Source organism: Capra hircus, chromosome 11, assembly GCF_001704415.2.
Source record: "Capra hircus breed San Clemente chromosome 11, ASM170441v1, whole genome shotgun sequence".
NCBI lineage: Eukaryota > Metazoa > Chordata > Mammalia > Artiodactyla > Bovidae > Capra > Capra hircus.
In genome coordinates, this window is record NC_030818.1 from 3,439,706 (window position 1) to 3,459,638 (window position 19,933).

At 40.9% G+C, this 19,933-nt stretch overlaps 1 protein-coding gene across 1 annotated transcript in view; it reads left to right on the top strand.

The window, feature by feature from the left end:
- The window catches only part of VWA3B (von Willebrand factor A domain containing 3B), a 187,590-nt gene that overhangs the window by 126,046 nt on the left and 41,611 nt on the right, over positions 1-19,933 (top strand). The window contains exons 20-22 of the mRNA XM_013967429.2: positions 5,857-5,975; positions 11,888-11,938; positions 18,832-19,036. Coding sequence (XP_013822883.2) covers positions 5,857-5,975; positions 11,888-11,938; positions 18,832-19,036 — 375 coding nt within the window. The remainder of the gene's footprint in view (positions 1-5,856; positions 5,976-11,887; positions 11,939-18,831; positions 19,037-19,933) is intronic.

Below are 19,933 nucleotides of genomic sequence, written 5' to 3' on the forward strand. Positions count from 1 at the left end.
GAAATTTGTACAACTATGAAGCCACTGCACCTGTGCAGGATGTGCACAGCCTTTGCATTTTCATTACTCACATCCAGTCAGACCTCTCCTTGCCCAATCCGGCAGCAAGCTCTGGGATATGTATAGGAAATGATTTAGTTGAAAAACAGTGAAGTTGTTGAATTCAGTCCGTGTTGAATGATAAATATATAAACACCAGTTTGCACCATTTTCTCATTTTCAAAATGTTGTGGGATTGCTTATAAACACAGCCAGAATGTGGTCTGGTCGAATTCTTCTGGTCTGGACTACTGTAACAACTAAGAACAGTGCCTACAGTTCAGAAAGGCAATGCCAAAGAATCTGAGAACTCACCTCACATGCTAGCAAAGTAATGCTCAAAATTCTCCAAACTAGGCTTCAACAGTACATGAACCGAGGACTTCTAGACCTACAAGCTGGATTTAGAAAAGGCAGAGGAAGTCAAATAGCCAACAGCCAATGGATCATAGAAAAAGCAAGAGAATCCTAGCAAAACATCTACTTCTGCTTCATTGACTACACTAAAGCCTTTGACTGTGTGGATCACAACAAACTGTGGGAAATTCTTAAAGAGATGGGAATACCAGTCCGCCTTACCTGCCTCCTGAGAAACTTGTATGCAGGTCAAGAAGCAACAGGTAAAACTGGATATGGAACAACAGACTGGTTCCAAATTGGGAAAGCAGTACATCAAGGCTGTATATTGTCACCTTGCTTATTTAACTTATATGCACAGTACAGCATGAGAAATGCCAGACTGGATGAAGCACAAGTTGGAATCAAGATTGCTGGGAGAAATATCAGTAACCTCAGATATGCTGATAACACCACCCTTATGGCAGAAAACAAAGAGAGCTCTTGAAGAAAGTGAAGGAGGAGAGTGAAAAAGCTGGCTTAAAACTCAGCATTCAAAAAACTAAGATCCAGTCCCATCACTTCATGGCAAATAGGTGAGGAAACAATGGAAACAGTGACAGACTTTATTTTCTTGGACTCCAAAATCACAGCAGACGGTGACTGCAGCCATGCAATTAAAAGATGCTTGCTCCTTTGAAGAAAAGCTGTTTTTTCCAGTAGTCATGTATGGATGTGAGAGTTGCCATAAAGAAAGCTGAATGCCGAAGAATTGATGCTTTTGAACTGTGGTGTTGGGGAAGACTCTTGAGAGTCCCTTGGACGGCAGGGTAATCAAACCAATCAATCCTAAAGGAAATCAATCCTGAATATTCACTGAAAGGACTGATGCTGAAGCTGAAGCTCCAATACTTTGGCCTCCTGATGTGAAGAACTAACTCATTGGAAAAGACCCTGTTGCTGGGAAAGATTGAAGGCAGGAGGAGAAGGGGAAGACAGAGGATGAGATGGTTGGATGGCATCACCAGCTTGATGAACATGAGTTTGAGCAAGCTCTGGGAGTTGTTGATGGACAGGGAAGCCTGGTGTGCTGCAGGCCATGGGGTCCCAAAGAGTCGGACATGACTGAGTGACCTAAACTGACTGACTGACAGTTCTGTGCCCCACTTTCTTCACTTAGCATATCTTAGGCACATATTTCCTTGTAATGACCATTTTTGGATGAATTTTAATAGTTGTACTAATATTCAGTAACATGAATTACTACAATTACTTTAGCTATTCCCTGCATTATTGGACAGTTTACTTGGCATTTTGAGAGTGCCTGTTTTCCTACATCTTAACTGTCACTTAGAGCAGTAACATTAAAAACAAAAAAACCTGCCTGCTGCTAAGGGAAAATGGTACTCCAAATTTAACTTTTTTCTTTTATTGTTTGAGAATAATTTTTTATGTAAGCTGAATACATCTCTTAAAATTTTGGTTATATCATTCACATTCTTGGCAAACACATCTTTTAAAATAGCAAAGTTACGCTCATTTCATTCCTCAATCACCAAGAACTCAAATCTGGTGGAGTTTAAGACACAGTATTTTACAATATAGATTAATCAGCCCAAATTGAGGCTATCCATGGATTCAGCAATTATAGTCAGTGACTCTCTCTCTCTGCCCCATCTCCTCATACCTCCTCCTTTCTCCCTCTGCTCTTACTCCCTCATAGTTAAAATCTCACACAGACTGTGATTATCATTAATTTGGTAAGTCTTCTAGGTTCACCTCAAGAGGATTAAAATAGGCAATACCTTGAGGCTCCCTTTTATTATCAAATACTGTCCAGAAGGGCCCTGAGGGCCCCGCCATAAGTTAGTAATGCTTGATTTCCATTATAAGAGGTAAAAAGTAAAATATGTTCAAAGGACATGTGACCAAGTGGTTTCATTCCCTTTCAAGCAATGTCAGTTTCCTCATTAACTGCACTCCCCTCCCCACCTGCCTCCCTACAGAAGCTGAGCAGCCAAAATTCTGATCCCCCAAGTCCCTGTGAGAATGCCCTTTATGACCTCACAGTCACAGCAAACTTGGCATCATAAAGAGAATATCCCATGGGACCTTCAGCTGATCACCATGTTGTAAAAACTAAGACCACAGACTGAAGGTGTGGAGTATGACTTTGTCTTTCCCTCAATCTGCACACAGAAAGGAATGAGAGTGGGTGCACGTGAGCCAAATTTGAACTGCTACCACCCTGAAGTCCAAGATGGCCATGCAAGGCATGAGATCCAAACCCACGAAAGAGGGAGGTAGAACGTTAAACAAAGGGTTTTCTTTACACCTTCTGGCAGGGGTCCAACGGATCCTGATGAAGTAATATAACGTTCCTATACTTTGTGGTGTTGATTTGCAGTTGAGCCATAAGTTGGCAATTTGAAGAGCTATTTATAGACTTCTAGAGGGAACTTTTTCCCGGGAGAGATAAGAGTGTAGGATCTTTCACTTTTTTTGAGGCTGTTTTTTTACCTCTAAAAGTTTATGTGGTATTTTAAAAGATGGTGGGTTTTGTTTGTATTTTTTTCTTTTTCACTTTTGTAAAGTTCTTTCGGTTTTCAAAGTCCAGTCAGCTCACCTTTATTTTTTATTTGATTTGATTGATTGATTGGTTTTTGGCTGCACTGGGTCTTCATTGCTTTGCACAGGCCTTCTCTAGTTGCGTCACGTGGGCTTCTCGTTTCAGAGCATGGGATCTAGGGCGCGTGGGCTTAGCTGGTCTGCAGCATGTGGACCCTTCCCTGACCAGGGATCAAATCCATGTCCCCGAAATTAACAGGCAGATCCTTAACTGCTCCACCACCTCAACTCACCTTTTAACCCACTGTTCTGGCTCCTTCTCTTGGACAAAGCTTGCTTAGAGGTCACATGATGAATTCTTTTGTCTGACAAGTAGCAAGGTTTGACTATTCAGCCTAACTTAATTGCTTCCTTCTCAGTTTCCTGAATCTTTGGTTATTTTGTTTGTTTGGGTCTTAGGGTTTTAATTGCAAAATCAACATACATAGTTTTTTCAATTTCAATGTCTCTTTTCTTCATGATGTTATTTTATTATTCAAAATATTGTTCTTTTTCTCATCCATTTGTTTTCATGGCACATCTGTTTGTTCTTACACTTTCTTATGACTGTTACATCTTTGAGCAACTTAATCACTAATTCTAATCATAATTAATATAAAATTATTGTTAGGTGGTCATAAAATTAATTTCTACTCAAGTGAATTGATATTCAGATTATTGATTTGCTCAGCTACCATTTAGGGTATTTTTGTGTGTGTGTGTTTAGGAATTTTAGTTTGTTGGCTCATTTTTAATAAGACTTAAAAAATCTGTTTTTTCCTCTGCCTTCTTTTTTTTGCAGTTACCTAAATGCATCCCCTTACTCCCCAGTCATTGGCATTTACAGGTCTTATTCCATGATGATACTGGGCTAGTGCAGATTGAGGGTGGCTTGGTTTAGTTCTTGGTTGTGAAGCTACATGAGCGTTGTCTCTCATCAGGCAGGGCCTTCTTGCAGGGGTGAGAGAACCTCATGTTAGTGCCAGCTTCAGGCACTGAGCCTGACTCAGAGTCCCACTTGCTTCCTGGGAGTTGAGCTCCCTCTACCCCTGCCATCTTTGGACACAAGCGTCAACAAACCTGCAACTTCGGTCCTGCTGACGTGTTCAACTTTTTCTCTATAGAAAATATCGATGCATCTTTCTTTTACTTTCTTTCCTTCTTCTTTTCCTTCTTTTATTTCTATGCATTTTTCTTAAATAATAACAATATAATTTTTGTGTGATGTGGAGGCAAAGGGAAACATGAACTCTGTATCATCTGGAATGAAAATAAAAATTTACTTCTTAAAAGTGATTGCCCATATTTCTAAAATACCTACATGCTCCTTGTGGTTGGAATCACATGCAGTATTGAAACACAACTGTATCTCAGTATTTCTCCTGTTAGACTTTCTTTTGCATGTAAATATTAAGATATGGAGTATACCTTTTGAGGAACATACATTTATTCCTTTATCAACAGATATTTGTAGAGGGCCAGGCCCTGTTCAGGTGATAGAAATAAAGTGGTGATGAGACAAAGTTCCTGCTCTGAGGGAGCTTACATTCTTAAAGAGGGATGGGTGAAAGTCGCTCAGTCGTGTTGGACTCTTTGCAACCCCATGGACTATACAGTCCATGGGATTCTCCAGGCCAGAATACTGAAGTAGGTAGCCTTTCCCTTCTCCAGGGGATCTTCCCAGCCCAGGGACTGAACCCAGGTCTCCCACATTGCAGGCTAATTCTTTACCAGCTGAGCCACAAGAGAAGCCCAAGGAGGGATAAGTAATATGCAAATAGGTAAAAGTGAAATATTGAGCTTCCCAGGTGGCTCAGTGGCAAAGAAACTGCCTGCCAATATAGGAGACCCAGGTTCGATCCCTGGGTTGGGAAGATCTCTGGAGAAGGAAATGGCAGCCTACTCCAGTATTTTTGCCCAGGAAATCCCATGGACAGAGGAGTCTGGTGGGCTACAATCCATGGGGTCACAAAAGAGTTGGACACAACTTAGCAACTAAGCAGCAACAAAAAGTAAATATATTACTGGTCCTGTTAACATAGCATAGAATCAGAGACATCCCCAAACCCAGAAAGAAGCAAGCATCAGATGCAGACAGAATTTTTTTTAAATGCCCTCTCATTCTGGTGCTCTACTGTTCTTACAGAGCATGGTTTCATTGATCACTAAGCCATCCTTATTTTTCATGTATAAGAATCTCTTACAAATTGATAAGGAAAATGGCCCAAAGATATTAACTGTAATCATATATTCTCAAGAGAAAATCAAATTTAAAATAAGTACATGAAAAAGATGTTGAATCCAACTGAAAAGTGAAAGTGTTAGTCACTCAGTCATGTTTGAGGCTTTTGCGACCCCATGGACTCTAGCCCGCCACACTCCTCTGTCCATGGAATTCTCCAGGCAAGAATACTGGAGTGGGATGCCATTCCCTTCTCCAGGTGATCTTCCTGACCTAAGAATTGAACCCATGTCTCCTGCATTGCAGGTGGATTCTTCACCATCGAAGCCATCAGGGAAGAACCTAACTGTCATTTACAAAGTAGCAGCAATGAGATTCTATTTCTTATTGCTCGTGCCCATCAATTTGACAGAGGCTTATGAAGAGAATACTTGATTCTGATTAGGGTTTCCTGAAATAGTTTTTTGAGGTGATGGTTATTTTTAAAATATGTAGTTTTAAAAATTGGAAGGAAAAGGTTAGCAATGATATCTCTGATTTTTATTTCTTAATTTTTTATTTTCTATATTTTCTAATTTCTCTGCAAATCTAAAGTATTGATTTTCTATCCAGAGAAACATATTGTACAACCATTAAATTGAGTTTTGAAGGCACATGTTAAGTGACACTTTCCTTTGACATTGGCGTTATAGGTGTTCCCTCTGGCACATGTGTGCAATGACACAAATAAGATGACTTTAATTAACCCCCAAGGAATGAAGCTCAATATCTACAAGCAAAAAGTGGAACAGGCAATTAAGTCCTATGAAAAGTGAGTATTTCTCCTGGCTACTCTTTAATGGATGTGGAATTTGTTTTGGCTTTTCTCTTGTTTAAGCTTAAATTTTTCATCTGGAGCAGCTATTTAACAATAGTCCATAGGAAATATTAACAGCAGCTCCAGCTAACAGAAGGGGCTTCCTCTATGCCTGTGCCACATTAAGTTCATTACCTGAATGTGCCCAACACGGTTTTCAAGAAACCATCTTCCCTTTCTAAACTCTGTAGACATGTCATGTTTCCATAAACTCTTTTTTCTTTTTTATAGATTTTTAAAGATTTTCTTTTGATGTGGACCATTTTTTAAAGTCTTTATTGAATTTGTTACAATATTTTTTCTATTTTTTATGTTTCGGCTTTTTGGCCACAAGGGATATGGGACCTCAGCTCCCGGACCAGGGATCGAACCCCAGCCCCCTACTTTGGGAGGTGCAGTCTTAACCACTGGACTGACAGGGAAGTCCCTCCATGAACTCTTAAAGCTTTCTTTTTAGCAGAGTGAGCTGGACCATTTTAGCATTTAACTTTCTGTAAAATGACTAATAAAACACCACAATAATGACATAATTCAGTTAAACAATTTTTAAATCAAAAGCAAGATGACAAGTTGACTACAGTGAAAACTATACTCTTAAATAGTCACTGTGTTCATGCTGAGTTAGGGGGCCTCTCTTCACAAGGGCAGATAACCCAGGATTTGGCGGGCAACTGCCAGGCTGGAGGAGGAGATCCAGGTGGGAAAGAAACCCAGGGTCCTTGAATCCCAGCCCCTTCCTGGGGCCTGGCTCCTTCAGGCCTGACCTGGGAGCCCATCTCAGAGTGGAGATTATGGCTCTGTGGTTAGAATCTCACCCTCTCCCAGCTCTCTAGTCACCTCCCCACCCTGCCCCTTAGCACTTCATTTAAACTTTGAGCTATCCAGCTCCTCCAGGCAAGTTCTTATTCTTGGTTCTGGAAGCTGTGCAATTGGGTTTTCATTTACTACCATGTGGTTGGGGAAAATCAAAGTAAGCAAAAGTGAACAGGGCCCAGGCCAGCCCTTAACTGGTCCACTGTCATTTTTTAGTGTGTCTAGTGTGTGTTCAAAAAAGTATTGGTTTGGTCCCAAAGTTCGGATTTTTCCATTACATGTTACAGAAATACCCAAATAGACTTTTTTGACCAACTGAATATAAGATCTGACTTCTGCCACCTGGAGTGCACGACCCAGCCCAGAGACTGGCCTTTCTGCAATAGGCCCATCTCAGGCCTCTCCAGATCTGCTTACACTTGAGCTTCTTCTGCTACCCTCACCTAAGAACTGAGGCTGTGTTTCATGGGCTCCTTCTGTTGCCTCAGGGCTTTTCTGAGTCTTTGTGGGCCCTTCATTTCCTTCCAAGGCAGGCTGAACTCTCCCAAGGGTCACCCTCCCTGCTGGGCCAGAGACTTTGTTCTGTCTGGCCCTCTTCTCTGCCTCTTCCTCTGCACCAGGCAGGCCTTCCCTTGCCTCCAAGCTCTATTGCCACTCTCCCTGCCCACCCACCTAGCTATCCTCTTTCATCCCTTCTTGCTTCAGCACCAATGGCCACCCCCCACCAGAGGCCCTTCCCCAGCGACTCTCCAGCACCCACTTTGACTGTGGTGCTTGGGAGTGCTCCCAGCTTCAACGCAGGCCTGCCTCTCCCCTGTGAGGATGTCAGCCCTCCAGGGCAGACTCTGGGCTGCCGGCTTTCCCCCTGGTCTCCTCTTCCTAGCAGGTGTCACTATATATATTTTGACGGTCGGAATTTAATTTGAATTTGATCTAATTCAGGTTTAGTTATTAAAATTCATCTAGTTCAGTTATATAAAATATAATATAATGATATCATTTATATTATAATTTAATTTGCTTGACTCGTTCAAATATTTGTGTGCTGTGATTACCTGGTCTGTGAAAGCCTGCTACAGGGCCACAAGCTGGGGCTTTGAGGTCTGACAGCTCAGGGGTTTCATTCTTGGCTCTGACAGTTGCTTGACAGATCATGTGACACTTGTGAGCTGCAGATTCCTTATTTGCAAAAATCTGGTTCACAGGGCGGTTTGAAGGTTATGTAAATTATATACATAAAGAGCAACTAATGTTAATTACTTCCCTCTTTCATTCCCTGAATCTGCTGATGCTAAAATAATCATAAATACATGGGGTGGAAAAGTCAAATAGTTCTTTCCACTAAGATGACCCTTTCCTGAGAATTTCCAGAAGGACAGAGACCCTCCATTCCTAGGCAGAAGAGAGTCCTTCATTCATAGCAAAACCAAAATACAGACCTAGCAGTGCTCTGTCCCAGTTCTTACTTCCAATAAGTGAATCTGGAAAAGCCTTTAATACCCTCAGAGAAATATTATACCATATTGTTATTAAAATAATAAAATGGTATTGATTTAAATATCATTATTAGCATTAACTTTAATATTAATATTGATTGAATGTATATTATTTGGTATCATTAATTTGATGTTTATTTTAAATGAACTATTTAATGTTGTTTTTAATAATATTAACATTCATATTATTTAGAACAAAGCTCCTGATCTTTTGTATTTAATAGTATTTGTTTGCTGATATAAATCTCAGTTCCCTTTTCCATCTTGCCCCATCTTTCTAAAGCTATGCAGACTATGAAAAATAATTAGTGAAACTTGATTTATCCCCATCTCATCCCCAATAAAACATTTGTAAGGAGTTTCCCACCACAGGTAAGCCAGATATAACTCTTAAGTCTGTATGGTTGGGGATGACCAAGTAACTTGGAAGCTTACAGTCCTTTGGTCAAAGTAGTGACACTCTAGCTATTTTGGTCACACCTAATTCCCAGGTATAGGAGTCCTTGTGTTTCAGTATTTTAAGAATTGCAGGAGCAGTTTTGACTTTGTGTATCTGCACATAAGCTCTGAGGATATCATTGCTGGCTAGATTCTCGGATGATTTTTCTGCAGCTGTGTTCATGGTGAACCTCAGGTCAAGTTTGACTCTCCTAAAAACAGGAAGATTGTGGTTTCTCAAACCCCAGTATCCCGGACAGCTCTCATCCCACACTTTTAAAGGCTTTCCTGTGGCTGCCTTCCACACCAGTGGAGCCAGGATTCATATACTCTCCACTGCCCTCAATTCATGCCTGCTTGCTTTTTCTGTGTGCTTTGAAATAGTTCAGTGAAGATGGCAAATGGAGGAATAATAGGGGTTATGAAAAAACATACCCTCTTAGGAAAATATTTTCTGAAGAAACAAAATTAGAGACAGGGGGATTCCCTGGAGGTCCAGTGGTTAGGACTTCTCACTCCCATTGCAGGGGGTGTGGGCTCAATGCCTGGTGGGGGACTAAAATCCCACCTGCATGCAGCATGGCCAAAATAATAGTAGTAATAATAAATAAAAACACTAACCTTTGAGCACTTAGTACATGACAGGCACTGTGGTAAGCATTTTTTTTTTTTCATTTTAAAAATAAATAAAATTAGAGACATGTCATAGCTAATTGGACCCATATTCACCAACCATTCCTGAATTTCTAAGTCTCCCTCTTCTTTAGAACCTGGAAGGAATGAGCCTTAGTTATTTCTGATCACTTTATACATACTGCTCATTTAATCCCCTTAATGCCAGGAGTAAGTGGTGTTATCCTTGTTTTATTGGTAAGAAAGCAGTTTTCAAAAATTAGGTAACAGGGGTTTCCCTGGTGGTCCAGTGGTTATGAATCTGCCTTGCAATGCAGGGGTTGCAGGTTCAGTCCCTGGTTGGGGAACTAAGATCCCACATGCCACGAAGTAACTAAGCCTCAACTAGTAGCTAGTGCCACAACTACTGAGCCTTGCATGCCACAGCTAGAGAGTCCAAGTGCTACAACTAAAATCTAACACAGCCAAATAAATGAGTATTTTTTAAAGTTATGTAATAGGAGCATACCGCAATAAAGCAGAGCCTCTGAGATTTGAACCCAGACCAGTGTCTCTGCCAAGCCCATGTCTACACTCCCAGCCTCTCTCTCCCATTGCCTCCACTTTCAAGGTTTAAATTTTAAAATAGTTTAAAATAGTTTTTTTATTTTCCATAAATGCACACAAGTTTTAGAAGCCCTCGTCTTTGTTTAATCAACCACATGATTAAAGAAAATTGGGACTTCCCTGATGGTCCGGTGACTAAGACTCCACACTCCCAATGCAGGCAGCCCAGGTTTGATCCCTCAGGGAACTAGATCCCGCAGTCCACAACCAAAAAAGATCCTGCATGCCACCGTGAAGATTAAAGATCCTATTGTGTGCTTAGTCGCTTAATTGTGTCTGACTCTTTGCAACCCCATTCCCTTTGTCCATGGGAATTCTCCGGGCAAGAATACTGGATGGACTGGGTTGCCATTTCCTTCTCCAGGGGATCTTCCCAACTCAGGGATCAAACCTTCATTGCAACCCAGGTCTCCCTCATTGCAGAAGAATTCTTTACTGTCTGAGCCACCAGGGAAGCCCTGCGTGCCTCAACTAAGACCCAGGGCAGCCAAATAAATAAATAAAAATTTTTTAAAAGAAAGCCAATTTCTTGTAACCCCATGGACTATAGCCCACCAGGCTCCCCTGTCCTTGGAATTTTCCAGGCAAGAATGCCTAATTGGGCTGCCATTTCCTACTGGGATCTTCCTGACCCAGGGATAAAAACTGGTCTCCTGCATTGCAGGAAGGTTCTTTACCATCTGAGCCACCAGGGAAGCCCTTCTAAAGAGGCCACAAAGAACCAAAAATATCGAAGGAGGCAGGGGCAGAGCTGGCTTGTTTCCCGCTTCCTGACTCTTTCTGTCACTTACAGAGTGTTTACCTGTGTCAGACACAGCTCTGTGTACGATGCATACACTTGCTTATTAAGTCTGCACTGCAACACTGGGAGGGAGGTACTGGTATTATCCACATTCTACGGAAAAGTTGGCTACTGGCCCAAAGTCTACCGGATAATAAGAGGGGAGCACTGAGCTTTGGGCCCAGTGGCTCCAGAGTCTGTGCTCTTCACCACCACACTAGACCCCTTTCCATGACCTCCCCAAGGTCATGATGGATGATCAGGGCAAGATAACACCACCCAAAGTATGCTCCCAGAGCCCTGTGCCACAAACACTGGGCCCAAGGATTAGGAGCGTGCCTCCTGGGGAGTGGCAGTGTTCTCCCACTCCAACTTATTGAGACTTTTCCGTTTCATGGACACCAGCTCACAACCCATGGAGCCAGTGTTCTGTGCCTGGCGCTCCAGGAAACCTGGAGCACCGCTGATTAGTAACAAGAAAAGGAGCTATAACTACCCAATTGAAAGCACTGGCTCCAACTTCCTCCTTTCCGGAATCTTTCTGCAAACACGGTCAGGGAGCTTAGTCTCAGCCCCAACTCTCTATGCTGGATGAGCAAGGCGCTTCATCATTCTGCCCCCTCAGCAGCCACATTTGGAAAACAAAGAGGTCAGGCTGGTTGATCTCTAAAGTGTATCCCAGTTCTCTTATTTATGACCCTATTAACCCTTTTTTGTTCTACAAATTCAGACAGAAAAATGTCTACAGGAGGCAGGCTAAGGGCACACTTGTATTTTTCCTTAAGATGAAAATCAGATGTTTAAAAATATCTTCATGCAGAGAGACCAGTTTGTTTGCTGCCTTTTTTCAGCCTGGGTTTTACCTAATGGAGCTGAGAACTAAGTCCTCCTTTCATATTTAGCATGATTGCCACAGAGTCATAAAGCTTCTGCAGTGATGCCAAGGGAGGGAGACCCGCACATCCAATCTCCGAGCAAGTGCAATTGTGTGGTCCTGTGGGGGTGTATGGCTTGGGCTTTCCCTGCCTGGGCTCAGCCTTTTCTTCTGAAGTAAAGTATTGCAATTAAATAATTACTGTTGATTTTTTTTTTTTAAACAGGCGCTTGAATAAAATTGTTTGGCGAGCATTATCTCCAGAGGAAAAAAAAAAGTAAGCCAGTTCCTTTTCATCTTTAAAACTGCTTTTTAATTTTGGTAAAATTCATATCACCTACAGTTATCAGTTTCTTTTAACTGTTTTTAAATGTGCTACTCGGTAATACTTAAGTTATTCACAGTTAGTTCACTTTGCTATACAGCAAAAAATAACAACATTGTAAAGCAACTATGCTCCAATAAAAAATTTTTTTAATATTGTGCAAGCCACACGTTCCTTTACTTTCATAACTTCTCTATCATCTCAGAAAATACCTTGTACCTGTTAAGTGCACCTTCCCCATTCCTCTCTCCCACGTTAGTAACTACCAGTCTGCTTTCTGGGCTTCCTGCTGGCTCAGATGGTAAAGAATCTGCCTGCAGTCAAGAGACCTGGGTTCAATCCCCGGGTTGGGAAGATCCCTGGAGAATGGCAACCCAGTGCAGTATTCTTGCCTGTAGAATTCCATGGACAGAAAATCCTAGCGGGCTATAGTGAGTTTTGAAAGTCTCCCAACTTTGTTGTTCTGTTTCAAAACTGTTCTGGTTATTTGTGGCCCCTTGAAGTTCAATGTGAATTTGAGGATTGGCTTTTAAGAAAGTTATTTTAAGTCTTTGCCAAATCCAGTGTCTGAACTTTATGTGTCTGTTGCTTTTTTCCCCTGTCAATGGGCTGTATGCATCCATGTTTCTTGGTATTCTTTGTAATTTTTTGTTGAAAACTGAACATTTTGGGCATTGTAACAGTAATTCAGAAAATTAGATTCTCTACCCTCCCCAGAAATTGCTGTTGTTGCTTGATGAAGGCTGCAGTTGTCTGCTTAATGTCTTTCCACGCTATTTTGGAAAGACTATATTCTTTAACGTTCTTTTTTTTCCATATTTTATTTTATTTTTTACTTTATAGTATTGTATTGGTTTTGCCATACATCAACATGAATCTGCCACGGGTGTACATGTGTTCCCAATCCTGAACCCTCCTCCCACCTCCCTCCCCATACCATCTCTTTGGGTCATCCCAGTGCACCAGCCCCAAGCATCCTGTATCCTGCATTGAACCTAGACTGGCGATTCATTTCTTATATGATATTATACATGTTTCAGTGCCATTCTCCCAAATCATCCCACCCTCGCCGTCTCCCACAGAGTCCAAAAGACTGTTCTATACATCTGTGTCTTTTTTGCTGTCTCGTATACAGGGTTATCGTTACCATCTTTCTAAAATCCATATATATGCGTTAGTATACTGTATTGGTGTTTTTCTATTCTTTATCATGTGTGTTCACTAAAGTATTGTCATCCCTGTGGTCAGCCAGTGACCTGACAGAGATTTCCCTTCATGTCAGCCTCTCTCTTCATCAAGTGTTCTTCTGAATGCTATGTAAGTATTCAACTACATTCTTGAGTTCCAAAACAGTTAATTCTATCAAATAGTTGTTTTGGTGAAAAGATCAGTTCCTTGATTTTTCTGCTCCACTGTCTTCCATGACATCACTTTCCTCCTTACCATCTAAAGCAGGATTTTGAGTGAGTTATGACCCCTTTACTATATTGCAGTGCTTGTGCTTGTGCTCAGTTGCTTCAGTCATGTCCAACTCTTTGCAGTCCCATGGACCTTAGGCTGCTGGGGTCCTCTGTCCACAGGATTTTCCTGGCAAGAATACTGGAGTGGGTTGCTGTGCCCTTCCCCAGGGGGTCTTCCCAACCCAGGGACTGAACTTGTGTCTCCTGAATTGCAGGTGGATTATTTACCTCTGAGCCACTGGGGAAGCCCCATATTGAGGTAGTTTCCTCCTAATCCTAGTTTGTTGAGTGTTTTCATTTTTAATCATGAAAGAGTGTTGAATTCATCATGATTTTGCTGTATCCATTGAGATGATTAGGTCATTTTTTTCCTTCATTCTGTTACTGTGATTTATTATATTGACTGATTTTTACGTATTGCATTCTAGGAATAAGTCTCATTCTTCAGTGTCTCATTCATTTAATGTGTTGTTGAATTTGGTTTGCTAGTATTGAATCAATGTTCAAAAGCAATATTGGGCTGTAGTTTTCTCATCTTGTAGTGTCTTTGTCTGGCTTTGGTATCAGGGTGATGCTGGCATCATAGAATGAGTTTCAAAATGTTCCCTCCTCTTCAATATTTGGGATTATTTGAGGAGGATTGGTGTTAATTCTTCTTTAAATGTTTGGTAGTTCTCTCCATGGAAGCCATATAGTACTGGGCTCATATTTGTTGGAAATTATTTGTTTGCTGATTCAATCTCCTTACTAGTTACAAATCTGTTCAGATTTTTAATTTCTTTCTGATTCAGTCTTAGTTGGTTATATTTTTACAGAAATTTGTCCATTTCTTCTAGATTATCCACTTTGTTGGTGTATAATGGATCATGGTAGCCTTTTATAAAATATCCTTCTTATTTCTCTGATAACAGTTGTAATGTTCATTCTTTCCTTTCTGATTCTAGTTATTTGAGTTTTCTCTTTTTCCTTCTTCATCTAGCTAATAAGCATTTGTCATTTTTGCTGCTCTTTCCAGAAACTAACTCTTAGTTTCATACATTTTTTTCTACTGTTCTCTCTATTTCACTTATTTCTGCTCTCATCTTTATTATTTCTTTTCTTCTGCTAACTTTGAGTTTATTCTTCATTTTCCCATTTCTTTGAAGTGTAAAGTTAGGTTGTTGATTTGAGATATTTTCTCTTTTTTAATAGAAATACTTAGCACTATAGATTTCCCTCTTAGGACAGTTTTTGCTATATCTTAGAATTTTAATATGTTGTATTCTTATTTTAAAATATCTCAAGATATTTTACAGTCTCCCTTATGATTTATTCTTTGGCCCATTGGTTGTTTAATTTCCACATATTTGATTTCTAGTTTTATTCCACTGTGATTGGAGAATATATTTTATATGATTTAATCTTAAAACTTTTAAGACTTGTGCTTTTACATGTGGTTTATCCTGAAGAGAATGTTCCATGTGCACTTAGGAAGAATATATATTCTGCTATTGGTTTGTAGTGTGTTCTGTGTATGTCTGTTTGGTCTAATTAATCTATCATGTTTTTCAAGTCCTCTGTTTCTTTATTGGTCTTCTGTTTCATGGTTGTATCCATTATTGAAAATGGAGATGGAAATCTTCTCTTATAGTGTTTCAGTTTTCCCTTCAATTCTATTAATGTTTGCTTCTATATTTGGGAGCTGTGAAGTTAGGTGCATATTTATAACTGTCATATCTTCCTTGTGGATGGACCCATTTTACCATTATATAATGTCCTTCTTATGTGCGAAGTCAAGTGGGCCTTAGGAAGAATCACTACGAACAAAGCCAGTGGAGGTGATGAAATTCCAGTTGAGCTACTTCAAATCCTAAAAGATGATGCTGTGAAAGTGATGCACTCAATATGCCAGCAAATTCGGAAAACTCAGCAGTGGTCACAGGACTGGAAAAGGTCAGTTTTCACTCCAATCTCAAAGAAAGGCAATGCCAAAGAATGATCAAACTACCACACAATTGCACTCATCTCACATGCTAGTAAAGTAATGCTCAAAATTCTCCAACCCAGGCTTTAACAGTAGTGAACCGTGAACTTCCAGATGTTCAAGCTGAATTTAGAAAAGGCAGAGGAACCAGAGATCAAATTGTCAACATCCATTGGATCATCGAAAAACAGAGAGAGTTCCAGAAAAACATCTATTTCTACTTTACTGACTATGCCAAAACCTTTGACTGTGTGGATCACAACAAAGTGTGGAAAATTTTTAAAGAGATGGGAATACCAGACCACCTGACCTGCCTCCAGAAAAATCTGTATGCAGGTCAAGAAGCAACAGTTAGAACTGGACATGGAACAACAGACTGGTTCCAAATCAGGAAAGGAGTATGTCAAAGCTGTATATTGTCACCCTGCTTATTTAACTTATATGCAGAGTACATCATGAGAAATGCCAGGCTAAATGAAGCACAAGTTGGAGTCAAGACTGCTAGGAGAAATACCAATAACCTCAGATACACAGATGACACCACGCTTATGTCAGAAAGTGAAGAAGAACTAAAGAGCCTCTTGATGAGAGTGAAAGAGGAGAGTAGAAAAGGTGGCTTAAAACTCAACATTCAGAAAACGAAGATCATGGCATCTAGTCCCATTGCTTCATGGCAGATAGATGAGGAAACAGTAGAAACAGTGAGAGACTTTATTTATTAAAGAGCAGACATTACTTTGCCTACAAAGGTCTGTCTGGTCAAAGCTATGGTTTTTCCGGTACTCATGTATGGATGTGAGAGTTGGACCATAAAGAAGGTTGAGTGCCAAAGAATTGATGCTTTTGAACTATGGTGTTGGAGAAGACTCTTGAGGGTCCCTTGGACTGCAAGGATATCCAACCAGTCCATCCTAAAGGAAATCAGTCCTAAATATTCATCAGAAGGACTGATGTTGAAGCTGAAACTCTAATACTTTGGCCACCTGATGGGAAGAACTGACTCATTGGAAAAGACCCTGATCCTATGAAAGATTGAAGGTGGGAGGAAAAAGGGATGACAGAGGATGAGATGGTTGGATGGCATCACCGACTTGATGGACATAAGTTTGAGTAGGCTCCAGGAGTTGGTGATGGACGGGGAAGCCTGGCGTGCTGCAGTCCATGGGTCACAGAGTCAGACATAACTGAGAGACTGAACTGAATTAAATGTCCTTCTTTGTCTCTTGTAACAATTTATGACTTAAAATAGTCATAATTTTCCGATTTTTTTTCTGATTTACCGAGTCACCTTTTGAAGCTCTCTAGTGAATTTTTCGGGCTTCCCTGGTGGCTCAGAGGTTAAAGCGTCTGCCTGCGATGTGGGAGACCTGGGCTCAATCCCTGGGTCGGGAAGATCCCCTGGAGAAGGGAATGGCAACCCACTCCAGTATTCCTGCCTGGAGAATCCCATGGGCGGAGGAGCCTGGTGGACTACAGTCCATGGGGTCGCAAAGAGACGGACACGACTGAGCGACTTCACTCAGTCACTCACTCAGTGAATTTTTCAGTTATTGTATTCCTCAGATACAGAATTTCTGTTTGGTTCTTTTTATAGTTTCTGTGTCTTTGTTGATATTCTTAATATGTTCATCCATCATTTTCCTGATTCCATTTAGTTGTCTGTATTCTCTTTGAGCTCAATGAGCATTTTTAAGACAGTTATTTTCAATTCTCTGTCAGGTAATTCATAGCTCTTTTCTTTAGTGTAGATTTCTGGAGATTTATTTTGTTCCTTTGATTAAGCCACTGTTCTCTGTTTCTCTTCATTCCTTAGTACTTTTAGGCAAGATCTGGATATTTGAAAAGGCAGACACTTGTCCCAGTTTTTGTAGATGACTTCTTATAGGGGAAGACCTTCACCAATCATTCTGACTAGAGATTCTGGGACCCTCTCACAGCTTTTCTGAGGGTATTTCTTCTCTAGGAGTGGTGGTGGTGGTGGTGGTGGTGTGTATGTGTATAATTTCCCAGTTGAAGAGATTTGCCCCTGTCTTTTCTCAGGAGCGGGTAATCTTTTCCTCCCCCTGGTGTCTTTCTTTGGGTACTGCAGTATCTCTGGCGCTGTAACCAGCCATGAAACTTGCCTTTGCTCTCAGCTGCCAGTAACCTGGCATGCAAAGTATGCTGCTATTTTTATTGGCACTCTGAGTCAAGTGAGACAAAAGCTAGTCTCTCAAGCAGCCCCACAGAAGGCCAAAATGCTGCATATATGTTCCACTCTTCTCTTTCGGAGAAGCCAGGACTTCATTTCCTCTGAGTTGCTCCGCAGGTGCCAAGAAAGGGAAGGGGCTAGGCCAGGCAACACGGAACAAATGTTCCTAATACTCACTTCAGTGCCCGTTCTTCTTGGCTTTAAACTTCTGGAGAGCTGGTACCTTTTAACTGGCTTCTTGGAATTCTCACAAAGGCAGTTTGTCCACATATTATTGTCAGCATTTCTGTGGGGGAATGAGGCCTGGGGTTTCTCATTTTACTATTTTCCTGACATCATTCCCATTTAGATTTTTAATAAGAATTTTTGCTGTCTTCTGGAGACAAGTTTATCTGAGGATTGAGTCCTGTGATTGTACTGGGTTTACAGTGTGCTCTTCCAACACACACAACACACACTTAAAAAAATAAAAAGATGCTTCAGCAATAAGAGAATGATAATTATATGAAATGTTCTTCTCCCCATATCTCCCTCAGTCAATCTATCCATTGCCCTCTCTGTACCCTCTTCCATGAATATCTGACTCAGAAGTAGCTGGGACTGGAAACAGAATTTAGGACTTGGGCCCTCCACACCCCACTGGCTTCCCCTGGAATCGTGCGTCCTGTTCATCAGCTGATAGAAAGGTTGGCTTCTGTTCTTTGTGAACCAAATCAGTGAAACCAGAAAATATAGGCCTATTTAGGCTTATAAGAGGACAGGAGATAAAGGCAGCTAAAATGAGCTAATAGAAGAATTATTGCACTGAGACAAATATTTGGGTTTAGTGTTTGCTTGTTTTCCAGTCACTCCTAGGCATAGCTGTTTGAAATCTCTTTGAAACTTGCTTTTGCTTCTGCCAAATGTTAGACCTAAGGAGAAAGGAATGGGTTCCAAACATGCTGAAAAAAAATGTTGGAAAAAAAAAAAAAACTCGTGTAACAAGGTTCTATAAAATCAGACCATCAAATTAAATAATGGGGAAAAGGGCCTCCCATGACTCAGAGATGATTATTTCTAACTTGTGCAAACTACCAAAGCCCGGATGGACAAGAAGGCTTGGCTGCAATTCTGTCAGCACCTGACATCTGCTCCGACAGATGTTTCTCAGGGGAGGGTTGACTGAAAAACCATCTTTCCTTATGTTTTCTGTTATGATCACATTACGTTTCTCTTTCTTCTTCCTTCTCAGGTTAGATGCAAACAAACCAATGCGGTACTTAGAAAACAAGGCAGCTTTGAATGAGGCATTAGAAAGGTTGAATTGGCCCATTTCACTGAAGGAGCTGTCCTTGCTGGAGAATGAAATCCTAGCTGGGAAAATGTACGTGCAGCAGGCCATGGAGCTCCAAGAGGCTGTCAAGAAGGAGAATTATGTAAGCAAAGCACTCGAAGAGGTGCGTACCATGGTGGGGTCTGTGTTTGCTCCCTCCCCTCTGGTCTGAGCCCTTGACATCTCTGTGTTGGCCATCCCTCTCCTCCACTTCTCAACACACTGATTTCTAAGAGTTACAGCCAACCCACTGAAGGTCTCAGCACCTCTTTCAGTAGAAAGGAAATGGCATTGATTTTACTCTGACCTTATTTTTTAAACAATACATATTTTAACTGGAAAATAAAACTAAGCAGAAGTATCACAGAGTGATTAAAAGCCTGGACTTTGATATGAGCCAGACCAGCATCTGGTCTCAGATCTGCCACCTAATCCCCATGTGATCTTGGCCAGTGACTCTCTCTAAACCTTAGAGTTTTTTTTTTTTTAATCTGTAGAATAAGAGTATTAATAGTATTAATAGGCTTGTTATGAGAAAATGAACATTTAAAGTAGTTAGTATTGAAAGTCTTCCATAAGTATTAGCAATTATTGTTACTAGTAAAACAGACCTTCTAAAAAGAAAATTTATTATCTAGCAGGCTTAATATTTACCACTTTGGATCATTTACTTCTTTATTTATTTATTGTTTTGGTTGCACTCAGTCTTTGTTACTACATGTGGGCTTTCTCTGTTTGCAGCAAGTGGGGGCTACTCTTTGTTGCAGTGCGTGGACTTCTCATTGCAGTGGCTTCTCTTGCTGCAGAGAATGGGCCCTAGGGTGCTTGGGCTTCAGTAGTTGGAGAAGGCAATGGCACCCCACTCCAGTACTCTTGCCTGGAAAATCCCATGGATGGAGGAGCCTGGTGGGCTGCAGTCCATAGGGTCGCTAAGAGTTGGACACGACTGAGCGACTTCACTTTCACTTTTCACTTTCATGCATTGGAGAAGGAAATGGCAACCCACTCCAGTGTTCTTGCC